The sequence below is a fragment of the Oncorhynchus mykiss genome, chromosome 22 (genome assembly GCF_013265735.2).
Source record: "Oncorhynchus mykiss isolate Arlee chromosome 22, USDA_OmykA_1.1, whole genome shotgun sequence".
Classification (NCBI taxonomy): Eukaryota; Metazoa; Chordata; class Actinopteri; order Salmoniformes; family Salmonidae; genus Oncorhynchus; species Oncorhynchus mykiss.
The window spans coordinates 30,100,781-30,119,462 of record NC_048586.1 but is presented as its reverse complement, the minus strand read 5'-3'; the positions used below and the strand labels follow the sequence as shown (position 1 = coordinate 30,119,462).

Genomic DNA, 18,682 nt, shown 5'->3' with positions numbered 1-18,682 from the left:
TTATATCATGGAACACAATGTTCAGAAAGGCAGTAACCTCAGCAGTGGAGCTTGCTTGTAGAGGCCTTTCGCTGTGCAATGGCATAGCCTTGTTTTGTTAATTAACAGACAAGACGCTGTTATTTCCCAAACCATTAGTCCAGACACCTATTTATAGTAAAATATGTAATATAACAGAATAAAATAGAACAGAATAGTGATGTGCATAGTCTGCAACAGTTATTTTCAAAGTATAATCATTTGAAAACGGGGCTCAATTTTGCAAGTTAAAACTTTTTTCTGGGTTACAAATCAAAATCTGTCTTTTCGCTATACAGAGGTTTGATCTAGATTATTCTGGCATCTTATTTTTTATGTTCTGAGTGGATGAACAACTCCAGTCCTCAGGGGCCTGATTGGCATCACACTTTTGCCCCAGCTAACACACCTGACTCCAATAATCAGCTAATCTGGACAATGTTTTGTCATTTGATCAGACACGTACTACTTTGTTACACACATGATCTTCAGTTTAGAATGCAATTACTTTCATCAGCTGTGTTTGCTAGGGATGGGGAAAAAGTGACACCATCCCTGGCAAACCAATTCTAAATGGCACTAGCAGTTTACAAAGTAGCCTAAACGGAAAATAGACAGGATGCCATTATTCCAAAACTGCAGCTTGTTATTGGAACACATTTTCCTACTTCAATCACCCAGTCCATTTAGAATGTGATAAAGCTCTCATCATTTGGCAAGGAATGTACTTTTTATAGGCATTTATTTCTGTAGGCCTAACAGGGAGCTTGTGTGTAGGGAGCTGACGGAATACAACTGAGTGAATGAGAGAGGGGAAAGGGAATTTAGAGAGAACTGTGTGATGCTTGGCTTTGTTTATTTTTGGTTTTGCCCTGCAAATGCACAAATACAACACTAGAGTCAAAGCAAATTAACATCGTCTCCAAGACAATATTTAACTTGCCCAGCCACAAAGCACATTCCACCAAATAGTTTAAACAATGTAGAATGTATCTATTTTTTCATGTCTGGTTAAAGATCGAGCTTTGATGTCCATCCCTAGTAGGTATTAGGTTAGTAGGCTACCCACGCATTCAGACAGAATATACATCTGAAATAAATCAATACTTTTTTGTAGGTTCTTTATTACAACAAATAAAATGACAAGTGTGTTGAAGACATGCTGCCGCCCATCAGAGCAGAGAAACATGAGAATATACAGTACAGACTGATGAGCCTCCTGACACCCTGACCTTTATACAACCTATATACAACATTACACACTAACACCACTCTGCTCTGTTTTACATACTTTCATCAATAAGGCAACTTAAAATGTTCTTATCCACAGAACTTTAGCAGGGACACCATTAAAATAATGAACATGGTGAAACTAGGCTTCCGTCTGGGGTGGGTGCTGTTAAACACAGAGTCACCAGAACAGGGCTGACACTGAACTTTAAATCACACACTTTATATTTATGACATTATCAAATCAAATTCTATTGGTCACATACACATGGTTAGCAGATGTTATTGCGAGTGTAGCGAAATGCTTGTGCTTCTAGTTCCGAGGGAGGAGAAGCCATAGTAACATTATCATTTAACCAGGTTAGAACTAAAACTACAGTCTCGTCTGGTGGTCAAACGTGGAACTCAGAAACATGACATCTGGTCATCTTTAGCCTGTAAGTCTTTGGATTCGATTTCTCTCTAGAAAAACGGCAGAAACTAAATAGAATTCAAGTAATTGAACCAACGTCGGTCAGTTGTTTAACACCCCCCCCCCCTACTTTATCCTAGGGTAAAAAGCTTGACTTAAACTACAGCTGTCTATTTACTGTACTAGACTGACATTTTCCCATAGAACTACAGATCCCTGCATCCTGCTGAAGCATTAATACTTAACTACAATTCCCAGAATCCAATTAAAGCTGTTCTTCTGAAATACAAACCAGGCCATTCACTGTGACCCGAAAAATATCAAGTATTTTTTCTGTATCCCTCTTCTATGTCTTTCTACAAAGGAGACACACTCACCACGTGATCAATCTACAGTACATGTGTCAAACAGAACATAATAGCAGTATAGCATTTTTTAAAATTCAGTAAATAAACCAACTAGAGATGAACAAAGAGCATTGGGGGGAAGAGAGAGAGCGCGAGAGAGAAAGAGGTGTGTGTGTGTGTGTGTGTGTAAGAAGCTGATATGGCCCAGAGACAGTAGCATACTAGAACGCCTGACCATGCATCACTTAAACTAGACCCAGGCATAGGGTCCTCTTCTGTCTCCTCTGGCTGCGTTTAGTGTCGTCTAGAACGAGAATGACTCCTACTACGCTTCCTGGAGTCTCTACTCCTCTCTGTCCTCCTGTCCTTCTCCCTGCTCCTCTCTCTACTCCTAGAGCTGCTGCTACTAGATCTGCTCCTGCTGTCTTTATGTCTACTATGTCTATGGCCCCTCCTGCCTCTGCTGTGGCTCCTCTCACTAGAGCTTCTGCTCCAATCATGGCTGGTGCTCCTGCTGCTGCAGCCCCGTCCATGGTGACTGTCTCTCCTGTGGCTACGACTACCACTCCTCCGTCTGCTATCGCTTCTCCTCTTAGAAATGCGACTTCTCCGTCTGCTATCACTTCTCCTCTTAGAACTATGACTTCTCCTCCTCCTCTGACTATCACTCCTCTTTCTGCTAGAGCTTCTTCGTCTCCGGCTGTACCTCCTCCTACACTGGCTATGGGACCGACTCCTCTCCCTCTCTCTAGGTTTCTCCCTCGCCTCTCTGCTTCTCCATTCATTACCTCTCCTCTCCTCTATGCCTCCTCGCCTCTCCTCCCTCTCTCCTATCTGTTTCTCAGTGACGTGTGATCGTACCATAGCTCTGGGTCTCTCCTCTCCCCTCGGTCTCACCCCGTTCACCCCCAGGGCCCTTCCTGTCTTACTCAGGTCGGAGCTGTCTCCCTTGTGCATGGTCAGGGCTGAGGGTTGGGTGGAGGTCTGGTTTTCTCCCTCTCCTCCAGCCTTTTTCAGCAGGTTACCAACTAGTCTCTCCCTCAGCTCCCTCTCTCTGCGCTGCAGATCCAAGGCACGTCCTTTCTCTAACTCCACACGTCTCAACTCCGCCTCCTGCTCCCGCCTGCAGGCCTCAAGCTGCTCCAGCCGGGCTAACTCCTCCTTCTGCCTGGCTAACTCCTCTTTCTCTCGCTCCTCTCTCTCCACTCTCTCCTTCTCCTGCTGTTGCTGTTTCAGAGCCTAGGGAAGGGAGAGAAGGAGAAAGACACCGATTGTAATGTAGGTCCTATCAGCATGTGTCTGTATTAAATGTGCATTGGTATAGGTGTAAGTACTGGTGTATTAAATGACACCATGCAAAAAGTGTGTGTGTGTGTGTGTGTCTGTGTGTACCTTGGTCCTGCCCAGTAGTTCAGCGATAAGGCGTATAGACTCCAGGTTCCTCTGAGCCAACAACAGCCTTCTCTCCTCTGTCGCAATCTTCATCTGCAACTTCTTCTGCTCTTCCTCCTGTCTCCTCTTCACCTTCTTTAGGTTCCTCCTCTCCTCCCGGTCCCTCAGCTTCTGCTCTCGTTTCCGTATCCTCTCCTCCCTCCTCCGTTCCTTTTCCTCCTCCTCTGCCTCCTTCTGTTTCCTACAACCACAGCAGAAGCATGGTTCATTCACTAGTCTAATACATAGCTCTGCTACTGTCTACCAATACAGGCCCTAGTAGCTTAGTTCCTACCACCTTTGGTTTGCAGATCTGAAGGACTGGATGGGTGACAGCAATATAGTGGACGCTTACACTCATTGGAAGACGAGGTGGAGCAATCACCATGTTCCTTAGACCTATCCAGTCCCCTCAGAACTACAGACCACTAAAGAGGCAAAGACAGGGGACAATGTTTTCAGGCCAGGCATATGACCTCATCTCTTTTCTCTCCACACCTCTCCTCCTCCTTGTGTCTCTCCTCTTCCTCCTTCTCCTTGCGTTTCAGCTCCTCCCTCTGTCTCTCCAACTCCAGTATTCTCAGTCGTTCCTGCTGCCGTCTCTTCAGAGCCACGTCACTCAGGTGTTTACTGGTGTCAAAGGTCACCTGACAGACAGGCAGGCAGACAGTTAGCTGAGTGAGTTGGAGTAGGACTGCAGGGTCCACTAGTGACACTTGGGTGTTTATTCGTGTCAAAGGTCACCTGACAGACAGGACGTGCTGCCCCCCTGCCACTCTCCTCCTTCCACCCTCTCTCCTTATCCCCTTCCTGCTCTTAAATTGAGCTGAGAAGCTGTGACCGACGTGGTTTAGACAGCTCTCTCTCCTAATTTCTCCCTCTGCCCCTCCATCTCTCTCTTCATTAAGGAAGAACAGTTTAGTTCTGGATTAGGGACCAAGCCTCCCGGTTTGGTCCAGTGATCCTTGGAATTATAATAGACCTGACTTTCACTTCACCAAAATACCTTAAACCTGCTGTCCTACACAAGCCCTTCTCTACCGACTAACCTCCATTAGCATACACTTGGCCTCGATGGATCCCCCCTTCCAGCCAATGGTGCATCAACATTCTAACAGTTTAATAAATACATTTCATATATACTACCAGAAGAAGAAGAATTTGGTTGTGTTTATGGAGGTCTTAGTATAGTATACTAAAAAACAATTCCTTCAAAATAACCTTATAGCATTTTAATTAGTTTGTTACTCTAGGCTAAAACTAAAAACTAAAAACCACAAGTTCAAGAGTTAAATCCATCACAAAGAAATCCACTATAATTTCATTTTGGCAGGTCTAAAGAAAGATTGTGAAAATAAGAAAATGTATAAAAAAAAAAACAGAATAGCATATTAAGTGTATTATGTTACTAGTCTTTGCTTAGTAGCCTGAGCAATGCTGCTATGTGAGTGGTCATGTGCTGAACGCATGGACAGCGTGCGAGTAGTCATGTGCTGAATGCATGGACAGCGTGCGAGTAGTCATGTGCTGAATGCATGGACAGCGTGCGAGTAGTCATGTGCTGAATGCATGGGAAGCGTGGATGTTCTTGGAAAAAGTGATATTTGGAAATAGAGCTGCACCACTTGAATTTTGAGTTATTTGACAAAGGTACATTACCGGTCAAAAGTTTGAGAACACCTACTCATTCAAGGGTGTTTCTTTATTTTTACTATTTTCTACATTGTAGAATAATAGTGAAGACATCAAAACTATGAAATAACACATATGGAATCATGTAGTAACCAAAAAAAGTATTAAACAAATCTAAATATATTTTATATTTAAGATTCTTCAAATAGCCACTCTTTGCCTTGATGAAAGCTTTGCACACTCTTAGCATTCTCTCAACCAGCTTCACCTGGAATGCTTTTCCAAGTCTTGGAGTTCCCACATGTGCTGAGCATTTGTTGGCTGCTTTTCCTTCACTCTACTTTCCAACTCATCCCAAACCATCTCAATTTGGTTGAAGTCGGGGGATTGTGGAGGCCAGATCATCTGATACAGCACTCCATCACTCTCCTTGGTCAAATAGCCCTTAAACAGCCTGGAGGTGTGTTGGGTCATTGTTGTGTTGAAAAACAAATGATAGTGAGACTAAGCGCAAACCAGATGGGATGGTGTGTTGCTGCTGAATACTGTGTAAGCCGTGCTGGTTAAGTGTGCCTTGAATTCTAAATAAATCACAGACAGTGTCACCAGCAAAGCACCCCCACACCATAACATCTCCTCCTCCAAGCTTTACGGTGGGAAATTCACATGCGGAGATCATCCGTTCACCAACACCGCGTCTTACAAAGCCACAGCAGTTGGAACCAAAAACCTCCAATTTGGACTCCAGACCAAAGGACACTTTTCCACTGGTCTAATGTCCATTGCTTGTGTTTCTTGGCCCAAGTACGTATCTTCTTATTATTGGTGTCCTTGGTGTTTCTTTGCAGCAATTCGACAATGAAGGCCAGATTCACGCAGTCTGCACTGAACAGTTGATGTTGAGATGTGTTACTTGAACTCTGTAATGAACTTATCCTCTAGAGCAGGGGTAACTCTGGGTCTTCCTTTCCTGTGGCGGTCCGCATGAGAGCCAGTTTCATCGTAGCGCTTGATGGTTTTTGTGACTGCACTTGAAAAAACTTTCAGTTCTTGAAATGTTCCGTATTGACTGACCTTCATGTCTTAAAGTAATGATGGACTGTCGTTTCTCTTTGCTTATTTGAGCTGTTCTTGCCATAATATGGACTTGGTCTTTAAGTTTTTTTTATTTATTTCACCTTTATTTAACCAGGTAGGCTAGTTAAGAATAAGTTCTAATTTACAACTGCAACCTGGCCAAGATAAAGCAAAGCAGTGCGACACAAACAACACAACACATGGAATAAACAATCAGTCAATAACACAATAGGAAAAAAAGTGTATTTGACCAAATACCCACCCCTACCTCGTCACAACAACTGACTGGCTCAAAAGCATCAAGGAAATACATTCCACAAATTAACAAGGCACACCTGTTAAATGAAATACATTCCAAGTGACTACCTCATGAAGCTGGTTGAAAGAATGCCAAGAGTGTGCAAAACTGTCATCAAGGCAAATGGTGGCAAGTTGAAGAATCTCAAATATAAAATATTTTGATTTGTTTAACACATTTTTGTCCAATACCGATATCTAATATTTTCCTTGCTGAAAAAAACGATACCGATAACCGATATTCAAAATGTTTAGAGGCCTTTTAAGCATTCTAGTACAGTTAAATAGTTAACACACACACACACACGGACGCAGCGGTCTAAGGCACTGCATCTCAGTGCAAGAGACGTCACTATAGTCCCTGGTTCGAATCCAGGCTGTATCACATCTGGCCGTGATTGGGAGTCCCATAGGGCGGTGCACAACTGGCCCAGCGTCATCCGGGTTTGGCTGGGGTAGGCCGTCATTGCAAATAAGAATGTTCTTAACTGACTTGCCTAGTTAAATAAAAGGTTACACACACACCAAAAAGTTATTTGTTGGCATTTACGTATGTCCCCATTACCAGTAAAACAATCAAAACCTATTTCTTTCACTTACTTGCTGTGCTGTTTCGTTGTTCAGTCGTTTCATTCTCAACCAGGATTTCTATGGAATGCTGTTTGGGTCTTTGCATGTCAAAAAAGATACACGTCAAATATTGACGTGTTAAATAAGCTAGCTTGTTGACCAATCAGGACCGGAATATGGCTGCACGTCACATTATAATTTAACGCATTCATACATTTTTTCCATAGTTATTACACATTGATTACACTCACTTGTATTTTATGTCACAACGATTCATCGATATGTATGCTATGATGCAGGTAAAGTTGTCTCGTGCACCTACAGTACTGGTCATAAAAAAATGGATGCAAACAATGTTCTTCCCCAAAAACATAGCAACGCGACATCTGTTTCAGTAGCTATAGTTAGCTAGCTAACTATATAGCTAGGTGTCGTCATCTAAAATAACCCTAATTTATAAGACAGTTGTTATTTGATTAATGGTGGTCGGACCATCTATGTGATGCTAGCCACAATAAGGATTAGCCACAATAGTGGACTTTGCAGTTAGCCTTCAAAATAAAAGTATGTCATTGACAGTAATGCAAATTAATACAAATAGTAGAATTATGCCATAATTAAATAGATCATGCTAAACGAGGTTGGAATGTTATATAAAATCAACAAGACAATTTGTTGAAATCACACCTGATGTATTATACTTTAGAATTGCATTGGGGGCATACTTATTTCACTGTACAGCCTTACCTATGGGTTGTGGATCAATGACATGGGGTATCAGTCTACAGTGACACCCGGAGAACATTAGCATCGTAGCTCTTATTGCGGGACTCTGAAACAACTGAAATGAGCCACAATTATTGTCAACCTGTGTGTATTGAACACTATTCCAGAGGAAAAAAAACAATACTGCGTGGATGTTTTGGAGTCTGATAACTCTGAGGACATTGGGAAAAAATATTGGGTATTGAGTAGACTGTCACCCCATTTAATTGATCCCCAATCCTTAGGTAAGGTTGTACAGTGCAATATAAATGTCAATACACACGATAGGCTGACTGGGGAGGTGATTTCACACAGTCACCGTCCTGCGATAAGAGCTACAACGCTAATATTTGCGTGTTCTGTGGGTGTCACCGAGTAGACTGATACCCCATTTCATTGGTTCACATTCCAACCCTGTTTCACATTATCTGGTCTAAATATGGCATGATTCCACCAATTGTAACCATCTGCATCACTTTCAAAGATGTACTTTTATTTTGAAGGCAAACCGCAAATTCCACTATTGGGCCTAATCCTTATTGTGGCAAGCTTCACAACACATAACCCGGTCCGGTCGAGCCTCACTATCCAGAAGAAGCTAGCTGGCTGCTTATAACGTTAGCTTTGGGCAACAGGTTTAAGTAGCTGGCTAGCTATTTATTTTAAGATCAATTTCAATAGGCGAACAACAAGTGGCTACCTAGCTAATACTTACAAGGATTCCTAAATCATTGCTAAGAATAGTGAAAATGACTTTCTACTGGTCATTGTTTTCAGGCTGGTTGTACTGGTGCGATCTAGGTACCAAGCTAAAGCTAGCTAGAGGTGGAACAATTTGAGGTGGAACAAATAGTGCTTTATTACCAATGCGGTACTGTAAAACACATTGTTCATGGCCGTGTTTGCTTGTTTGCACAGCTTTGACAGTTGTGGCAGCTTGGCTTGCACGTACAAATGCAGAACACACAACATTCTATAATAGAACTGTGTTATTTGACGTGTTAAATTAAATGCTTATTTACCGCATAAAATAGTGCTTTTTGGCATATCTTTGACATGCAAAGACCCAAACGGCGTTCCATACGCATGTCGTGAAGCTAATAGCAGTGACGTAATTACTGTGTAACTCCGGTAGGGCAAAATCTGAACAATAGCGCACTTGGTAACGTTAGTGTGTACCGGTGCTCGACTAGTCGCGAAAGCCAATATCACCCACGACAGAGAATGGTTGATTGTCAAGGGCAATGAATTCCATTATCTTGGCGTTAATGGATTTCGCCTTTGAGTTGTCTCGCTGAAATTTCCTTACTCTTTCAAATGACTGCTCGATCCACACAGCAGACATTGTGGGCTAGGTTAGGAATGCTGTGTTGCAAGTGTAGCGCACATTTTTTTGTGGCGTCATTACGTCATGTTATATACGTTATATAGGTATGCACGTCGGCGTTAAACTAGACATCGGGCCGATACCGATGTTGCCATTTTTAGCTAATATCGTCCGATTCCGATATGTTCACCGATATATTGTGCATCCCTAGTTACTACATGATTCCATGTGTTATTTCATAGTTTTGATGTCTTCACTATTATTCTACAATGTAGAAAATAGTAGAAATAATGAAAAACCTTTGAATGAGTAGGTGTTCTAAAACTTTTGACCGGTAGTGTCACAGAAACTGATAATATATAGAAATCTAAGACACCCATCTCTCATGTACAATTTGACAACTGATAATATTGTCACTTATCAAACTATTGTCAATTTAATATTGTCTTTAGGCTAACTCTTATTATGTGTAAAATTAGTTTGGGTATAGTTTAGGTGTAGTTTGGGTATAGTTTCAAATGGGCCAGCTGCGCAGGCTGACTGACATCGTTTGTTTCCCCTCGCTCATCAACTCGGATTGAGTCAAGGATATGTTTAGCATTATTCTAAAGGCCTACTGCAACACATAGCATGGTTTCACTTCCCTTACAATACATTTTATTAGTAATAGTTATTGTAAATAAAACAGTCCTGTAACAGATTATTTCAAAGTAAAAAGTAAAAGACAATGATATCAACCTGCAAGGCGTGCGGTCAAATGATTAGCTATAAAAATGAGCACCGACGTTGGTAAATAGGCTCATAAACAATAATCCTTACACTATTATATTTTTTAATTGAATCAACCTCTTCACCCTCCTTAATTCAGTTAGGCCTAATTAAATTGGGAAATAATGTGCACAATTATCGGCCATTCATTCGTCATTCAGTGAGGAGCGAGAGACACATTAGCCCCTGGCTGGGTACCAACATCCTACAGCGCATTGTCTTAGCTGGTTAAAAAGGGAATAGGTGTGAAGAAAACAGAGAAAAAAGGCTTAAAACACGGTTTGTGATTTCAAAATTCTGACCAATGAGCAATGTAAAATACAAACTTTAAGGAAAAGTCAGGGAGAGTCGTTGCATTCTTTGGGGGGGGGGGGGTTATTTTACAAAATCAAACGTCAGTGGTCATTGGCCTATGGCGGTTCTAGTGCTAACACAGCAGGACAATTCCCTCAACCCTCACCCAAATCTAACAGTGTGGATACCCTCCTCTCCCTTCTATATGTGGTTCATCCCTCTTAGTGTGTATATATATATATATATATATATATATATATATATATATATACATACAGTGCCTTGCGAAAGTATTCGGCCCCCTTGAACTTTGCGACCTTTTGCCACATTTCAGGCTTCAAACATAAATAATTTTGCACACCCAATTTTTCAGTTTTTGATTTGTTAAAAAAGTTTGAAATATCCAATAAATGTCGTTCCACTTCATGATTGTGTACCACTTGTTGTTGATTCTTCACAAAAAAATACAGTTTTATATCTTTATGTTTGAATCCTGAAATGTGGCAAAAGGTCGCAAAGTTCAAGGGGGCCGAATACTTTCGCAAGGCACTGTATGTATATATATATATTTGTGTGTCTGTAGTGTGGATAGTATGTGTAGTTCAGTACCTTGATGTTGCAGGCCACAGCCTTGCCATCCTCTCCTTTGTACATGAGCTTCATGCCTCTCAGTGTGTCCATGGCCTTGGCGAATCCATCGTACTCCTGGTACTGGACGTACGCCTCAAAGTTAAGATGGCCGCCAAAGGTGAAGGTGTTGAAGTTCTTATCAAGAGTCTCCTCTCTGTACGGGTCCAACATGGGGATGTCTACATGACGCACCTGACCAAAGCCCTGGGAGGAGTGATAAGGTTAAATGTAGGGCTGGGACAATACAAGCATTGTGATACTCATTAGTATCGTGGCAAGGAAACAAAACACGAAGTGGATTTCACTTCTTATGTTGGAAACAAACATCATGTTGTCATCCAGAGTCACATTTATTTATATACCAAGCTATAGAACACAATATTTTACATACAGCAGGTTTTTAAAGGACCACAAGTTAAGTCTGCTTGTGTTTTCATTTTAGCCATGGAAAGAATATTGCGATACTGGTATCGTCCCGGCCCGAATTAGGATGTGTGTATTTGGGTAATTGATTGATCAATGACGGATTGAGTGATTGATTGTTAGGTACAGTACCGGTCAAAGGTTTGGACACAACTACTCATTCAAGGATTTTTCTTTATTTTGCTATTTTCTACATTGTAGAATAATAGTGAAGACATCAAAACTATGAAATAACACATATGGAATCATGTAATAAGCTAAGAAGTGTTAAACAAACATTTAAATTCTTCAAAGTAGCCACCTGTTGCCTTGACTACAGATTTGCACACTCTTGGCATTCTCTCAACCAGCTCTCTCAATGCTTTTCAAGTCTTGAAGGAGTTCCCACATATGCTGAGCACTTCTTGGCCGCTTTTCCCTCACTCTGCAGTCCAACTCATCCCAAACCTTCTCAATTGAGTTGAGGTCATGTGATTGTGGAGACCAGGTCATCTGATGCAGCACTCCATCACTCTCCTTCTTGGTCAAATAGCCCATACACAGCCTGGGGGTGTGTTGGGTAATTGTCCTGTTGAAAAACAAATGATAGTCCCACTAAGCGCAAACCAGATGAGATGGCATATCACTGCAGAATGCTGTGGTAGCCATGCTGGTTAAGTGTGCCTTGAATTCAAAATAAAAATCGGTGTCAACAGCAAAGCACCACCACACAATCACACCACCTCCTCCATGCTTCACGTGGGAACCACACATGCGGAGATCACCCATTCACCTACTCTGCGTCTCACAAAAGACCAGGGATGCAAACTGGTGAGGGCATAAAAAGGTGACAGGTTTTTTGTTGCACTGAAACATGCATAAAACAATAATTTAAAAAAAAATCGCTGCTAGGGGGAAATGCAGGTTAACAAATTAAACAACAAAGAATACGATCTACATTATCAGTCTGTTTTTAAAAAAAAATTAAAAGTGGTTAATGTGAACATAACTCACAGCTAAAAAATGTAAAGAAAGCAATCCAATGTTAACTGTTGCCTAGACTTTACTGCAAATGAAACAATACACTAATATTGCAATTAGCCATGACAGCCTTTATAATAGAATGCTTGTGACCACACATAAATACTGCACTTGGGAAAAAGACATCTTAAAGTAGAAATAGAATGAAACACAGGCATTCTATTTTTGCTCTATTATAGTGGCCACTATAGATATCGATCAAGTGCACAAGGCTACATGTGTGCAAAAATACACACTTGTTACTGTCAAATTCAACACAACAAAAACAATATATTTGGGCTACACTAAACATTATTACATGGTACACTTTCTGCCTGTGGACATCTGTTCTACAATGTGCCAGCGAAAGTGAGAAAGCAGGAGTGTGTGGTGTTCCTTTCACCTCTATTGTGGCATCCAGCTTAAACCAGGCCCAGCTCCAGCTAGACTTGATCCCTGAATCCACTTGTTTAACAAGCAACGCCTCATTTACACCCAATTCTCTCATGCTAAAAATTAACCACATACTGTAGATGGAAAACATTAGTTAACAGATAGTTGTTAGTTCGTTAGCTAGTGAACATTTCACACATATTGCCAGGGTCCAGTAAGCAACTAATGCGTTATAACTTGAGGAACGGCAAGGAGTCATTTACCAGTTAATACTATAGCGAATTGGTTAGGTTACTAATGTTACCTCATCTGATGGTGTTATGGTCTGCCTCATCTGATGGTGTTAATAAAGGCTGTCTGCCTTTATTAGCAAGCTAATTTTAACACCATAAACTCAATAATTTGATAAGATAAGATGGCTAATATTACTCAACATTTCTCTGGCTAGCTAACGAAGAATTCGATCCAGCTAACAAGATACTTAACAATGCTAATACTTGTCTACCACACTTTCTCCCACAACTCAAACTTTCCAAATTCCAGTAGTTTTTCAGTTACAGCTCATGAAGTACGCTTCGTCACCTTCTCACCCCCGTCTCCGTGGTCAGGCTTCTCGCCTAACATCACCTCTTCGTTATCGTTCAGGGGACGCGCTGCTGTAACTGCCAAGCTGTCTTTCCAGAGCACTGACGCTGTAACTAGTAAATTGGTTGTCTCTTCTTTCTTCAGTCACGTGCTGCGCTGTATTCTAGTAGGTAAACATTTGGATGAGCCTTGGATACACCCAGTATTGCTCCCCTCCCCCCAAAAACTTTTCTCATCGGATCTACACGAATCACGTAGATCCACCCATTTAGGATTCAAAAGGCCGAATTTCACCGAAAGGTGACTAGTATGCATCCCTGAAAGACACGGCGTTTGGAACCAAAAATCTCAAATTTAGACTCATCAGAGTAAAGTACAGATTTCCACCGGTCTAATGTCCATTGCTGTTGTTTTTTGCCCCAAGCAAGTCTCTTCTTATTGGTGTCCTTCAGTAGTGTGTTCTTTGCAGCAATTCGACCATGAAGGCCTGATTCACGCAGTCTCCTCTGAACAGTTGATGTTGAGATGTGTCTGTTACTTGAACACAATTTATTTAGGCTGCAATTTCTGAGCTGCAGTTAACTCTAATGAACTTATCCTCTGCAGCAGAGGTAACACCGGGTCTTCCTTTCCTGTGGCGGTCCTCATGACAGCCAGTTTCATCATAGGGCTTTCAAAGTTCTTGAAATTTTCCAGATTGACTGACCTTCATGTCTTACAGTAATGGACTTATTTGATCTGTTCTTGCAATAAAATGGGCTTGGTCTTTTACTAAATAGGGCTATTTTCTGTATACCACCACTACCTCGTCACAACACAACTGATTGGCTCAAACGCATTAAGGAAATAAATTCCACCAATTAACTTTTAACAAGGCACACCTGTTAATTGAAATGCATTCCAAGTGACTACCTCATGAAGCTGGGTGAGAGAATGGAAAGAGTGTGCAAATCTGTCATCAAGGCAAATGGTGGCTACTTTGAAGAATCTCAAATACAAAATATGATGATTCCATATGTGTTATTTCATAGTTGTGATGTCTTCACTATTATTCTACATTGTAGAAAATAGTAAAAAAATAAAACCCCTTAAATGAGTAGGTGTGTCAAACTTTTGGCTGGTAGTGTATATAATGAGTTCTTTCCTACCTGGAAGATGGTCTGCAGGGCCATCTCGGAGGGCCGATCAGGGGGACCGTCAGGCAGGGTAAACCAGCGGCAGGGCAGGCCCTCCAGGCGGATGGTGTCTGGCCTCTCCCCTGGAACCGTATCGTTCATGTCCTTGGCGTCACGGAAGAACGAGTCCCAGTCATAACGTGTTGGGAAGTCCATCTTATTCTCCACTGCACGCACCTGGACACCCCACAGACCAGGGAAAAAATATCATTAGTTATAGCTAGCTACATGATGTATTATTCCCCGTTAATTTATCAGTCCAGTTGATTAGGAGATTTTTTTTAATGTGTTACAAGAACTTGGGGAAGGTACTCTATCACCAAAAATACAGATTTTTTGTTAACACTTTACTTGACACATTTTGACCCCTACATAACAGTTCCGTTACCTTGAGTATGTCAGTGAAGCCGCTGAGTTTGATGCTCTTGCCATCCAGTTTGGCCAGTAGGATCTTCACCACCCCTCTGTTCTCCACCTCGCCCTCGAAGCGGATAAAGTCCATGGTGCTCTTAGAGATCCTGGAGAGAGACAGCGGTGAGACATATTGCTTGATGATTACAGCTTCATTCAATACATCTATCCATACCAGAAAATACTGATACCAGGCAATCCATTGGCCATATTATCAGTATTGTCATGGTTTTACTGTTATTGTAGAGTTATTAGCTTGCTTGTAGCTCAGCTGTAAAAAAACCACACATGACCTATGGCTATAACAGTATGAATATGTTCCTATGGACAGTGCACATGACAACCTGAGGGCAGAGAACTGTTCAGGAGCCACCATGGCCTTCACCCTCTCCATCACCTCCCAGTTAGAGATGCTCTTCCCAGGCAACTTCAGCTGGGGCAGTGCCACACTCAACTGGAAGAGAAATCATAGAATACATTTTACTGTAATACATGCTCATCTGGATGTCAAATGCATTGTGTTGGAGATGCTCATTACTTCAGGTACAGGTGTATTTGCCTGGAAACACTATGTTGAACTACATTGAATTGTACGTCAGGTCAGAAATTAGCATCTGAATCAGGAATGTTTCCTTACAACCTCTACAAGCCAGAATGTTGAATTAAATTATATTTTTGTATACGTTACTGGTTGTCTGTGTGGTTGTTCCTTTTGGCGGTAGGAATGTGAGACAATATATCCACAGGAAAGTATAATTACATCAACTTTTCAAAGCGCTGGCAGTGCATTCTGATTCCTATCACCTGAAGCATGCACAGAACCATGTAATCACGTGCATGAGCTCGGCAAGTGTGCATGCATTTTATATTTTTTCCTCAGCTTTAGATGATATGAATCTACTACATTTTATTCAACATCCTGGCTTGTAGAGGTTGTGAGAGTTGAGTCTGAGTCAAACGCTCATTCCTACCCAATGTACAATTCAATGTCGTGTTTCCAGCCATATGGTGTATGTGACACTGTATATGTCACTCACCGTCATCTTGGCGATGGGTTTCAGGAACAGGTTGTACTCCTGACACAGACACACCGCCTCAGTGGTGTCATGGACGAGGGTGGTCATCATGACCTGACTACAGAGCGTAAGAGGGGGGCGGGCGAGTCAATGGGATCAGTGTCGAAAAATGTGTAGATGTACTGTCTTTCATACAGTACTATTGCTGTAAATCTGGACGGCCGGCCAGCTAGCTATAATTCATGTAGCATAAATTGCCAATGAATGGATGTCTTGTTATCTACATGCTAGCTACTATATTTTTTCTAATGAATCAGTAACGTTAACTTAGCCATCTTGCTTCTTGACATCTTTTATCGAGTTACTATAAAGGACATCACTGTGAATGTTTACTAGCAAACTAACATCTAAATATTCGATATGTATCTAAGCAATACAATTAAAAACAGAATATATCTAGCTAGCCGACTAGCTGCTACGACCGAATGGTTTCACATAGGTAACGACGTTAGCTGGCTAACATAGCAGCTAACGGTTAGCCGGCTAATGGTAACCAATGCGGCCGCAGCACTTTTATACTGAAAAAACCCCCACTGAAATCATTGACAGTTAATGATGTAAATACACCAACCTGCTTCACCAGCTGCTAAATATATGTATTTTTTGTTGTTTGTATGTGTTAAAATTAGAATATGTCCACAAAGCGTCAATTAACTGTCGTTTTCTGCACAACAAATGTAGCTACTCGAAGAAACTTCCGAGTTGAGAGAACTTTGAACTTACCGGAGACATCCAAATGTCCTTTTACTGTAGAAAAAAAACTTTACCGCCACCTCGCGACGATTCCCGAAGCGCATTTACTAACAAAATACCTCTGTGTAAAATAATTACATATTTGCAAATCATCTCAATTGTCTTGTATCAGAGAGCATCAACATTTCCCACCATCATCACATTTAGAAAATTATAAAATTAGCAAATACTCTTTTCCTGTTGCCTTTCTATGATTTCTGCGAATGGATACCTACAACTGGTATAGGGATGTGAGGTGCGTGTGGGCAGCCCATGGGAAAAGTGTATTTTCCAATATTATATAGTTTACTAGCTACTTATCCATGGTAGATCACTGGTTAATTTCACAAAACAATCTACTAAACTATTTCTCAATGTTTCTCAAAATTAGGGTAGCTTTGATCATGCTTTGTGATACACACGGTTTTATGTCGTTAGTCCACACAACATGTCACCCTGTCAGCTACAGTAGAACCTGATGAACAACATGGGGGAAAATGATACAATTGGACATGCTTTTTTGTCCTACCAGATTCACGTTGAGAAGGTTCTAGCTAGTGTATACCTATGTCCTCCGACTCTTGTTGGATGTAGGTGTCCGGTTTGTCAGGTCCCAGGTTCCCATTACTGTTATGATATTTTATTTACGTTAATTACAATTAGCGTTTTACTTTAGCGCAATCTGTACCTCATAGAGCATATAAAATGCTGACCAAATCGTCTACATTGCGTGCGCGAGAGCATTGCAAAATAAATGTACACAGATGTTATTCAATCGTTTCATCCAAACTGCTCGCGTGTCAACAGCTGCCTGAGTAACCAGGCAATCTTGACATGCTGGTCCCATCTATTCATTGTTTTTTATGAATATATACCCAAGTGGGTGATTGAAAGTTGAGGTCCACACTCCAATCCAGTAGTGATGGGAAGATCCACTCTTTTTAAAGGTGCTGAATGGTCAATCCAACATCTGCATTGGCATGCAGCATTTATGGTGATATGGCCTCTGCAGAAGTCAGGACATTCATACATATTGTGCCTTGCCAAACAGAACAGTTGTAAAAGAAGTTGTCAAAGAAGTGAGTCTGTTTATACAGGACCTCCCTTCCTCAACTAACGTCAACCAATCATGTAAATTTGGAGCTATACAGAGCCCTCCTACCCACACAGATTCCACTAATCTTTCAACATTGTTTAACATTTTGAGAGGTACACACACTGCACAATGATGCGGTAAGGAGCACAATATGGCCTCTGCATGCCTCTGGAGGCCCCACACGTGCATCACACCATCAGTATGGCGCCTCCGACCACATATTCGGATCATGCATGAATTGGCTCTTACTGAAGCTGATCTTTTCGAGTCTTTCAGTCCAAATTAACAAGTTAACAAACAGATCACCGACCATTTCGAATCCCACGATACCTTCTCCGCTATGCAATCTGGTTTCCGTGCTGGTCATGGGTGCAGATCAGCCACGCTCAAGGATCCTGAACGATATCATAACCGCCATCAATAAAAGACTATACTGTGAAGCCGTATTCATCGACCTGGCCCAGGCTTACGACTCTGTCAATCACCACATTCTTATCGGCAGACTCAACAGCCTTGGTTTCTCAAATGACTGCCTCGCCTAGTTCACCAACTACTTCTCAGATAGAGTTCAGTGTGTCAAATCGGAGGGCCTGTTGTCCGGGCCTCTGGCAGTCTCTATGGGGGTGCCACAGGGTTCAATTCTCGGGCCGACTCTTTTCTCTGTATACATCAATGATGTCGCTCTTGCTGCTGGTGATTCTCTGATCCACCTCTATGCAGACGACACCATTCTGTATACTTCTGGCCCTCCTTTGGGCACTGTGTTAACTAACCTCCAGACGTACCTCAAAGCCATACAACTCTCCTTCCGTGGCCTCCAACTGCTCTTAAAATGCAAGTAAAACTAAATGCATGCTCGTCAACCAATCGCTGCTCGCACCTGTCTGCCCGTCCAGCATCACTACTCTGGACTGTTCTGACTTAGAATATATGGACAATTACAAATACCTAGGTGTCTGGTTAGACTGTAAACTCTCCTTCCAGACTCACATTA

The 18,682-nt window shown here is 41.7% G+C and overlaps 1 protein-coding gene across 1 annotated transcript; it reads right to left on the bottom strand.

The window, feature by feature from the left end:
* Positions 1 to 1,122: 1,122 nt before the first annotated feature.
* Positions 1,123 to 16,585, bottom strand: akap17a (A kinase (PRKA) anchor protein 17A). The gene is made up of 9 exons (XM_036959072.1): positions 16,432 to 16,585; positions 15,822 to 15,918; positions 15,129 to 15,238; positions 14,762 to 14,891; positions 14,347 to 14,550; positions 10,778 to 11,002; positions 3,937 to 4,085; positions 3,400 to 3,640; positions 1,123 to 3,246 (listed from the first exon to the last, which is right to left on the bottom strand). The coding sequence occupies exons 2-9, from the start codon at positions 15,909 to 15,911 to the stop codon at positions 2,302 to 2,304; spliced, it is 2,094 nt and encodes a 697-aa protein (XP_036814967.1). The 5' UTR covers positions 15,912 to 15,918; positions 16,432 to 16,585; the 3' UTR covers positions 1,123 to 2,301.
* Between the last annotated feature and the right edge of the window lie 2,097 nt (positions 16,586 to 18,682).

Coding starts and splice junctions, on each gene's coding strand:
- akap17a (XM_036959072.1), bottom strand. CDS start 15,911: ATGATGACCACCCTCGTCCATGACACCACTGAGGCGGTGTGTCTGTGT. Junction 14,551..14,761: donor GCTTCACTGACATACTCAAG/GTAACGGAACTG, acceptor TGGGGTGTCCAG/GTGCGTGCAGTGGAGAATAA. Junction 4,086..10,777: donor CTGTGGCCTGCAACATCAAG/GTACTGAACTAC, acceptor CCTGTCTGTCAG/GTGACCTTTGACACCAGTAA.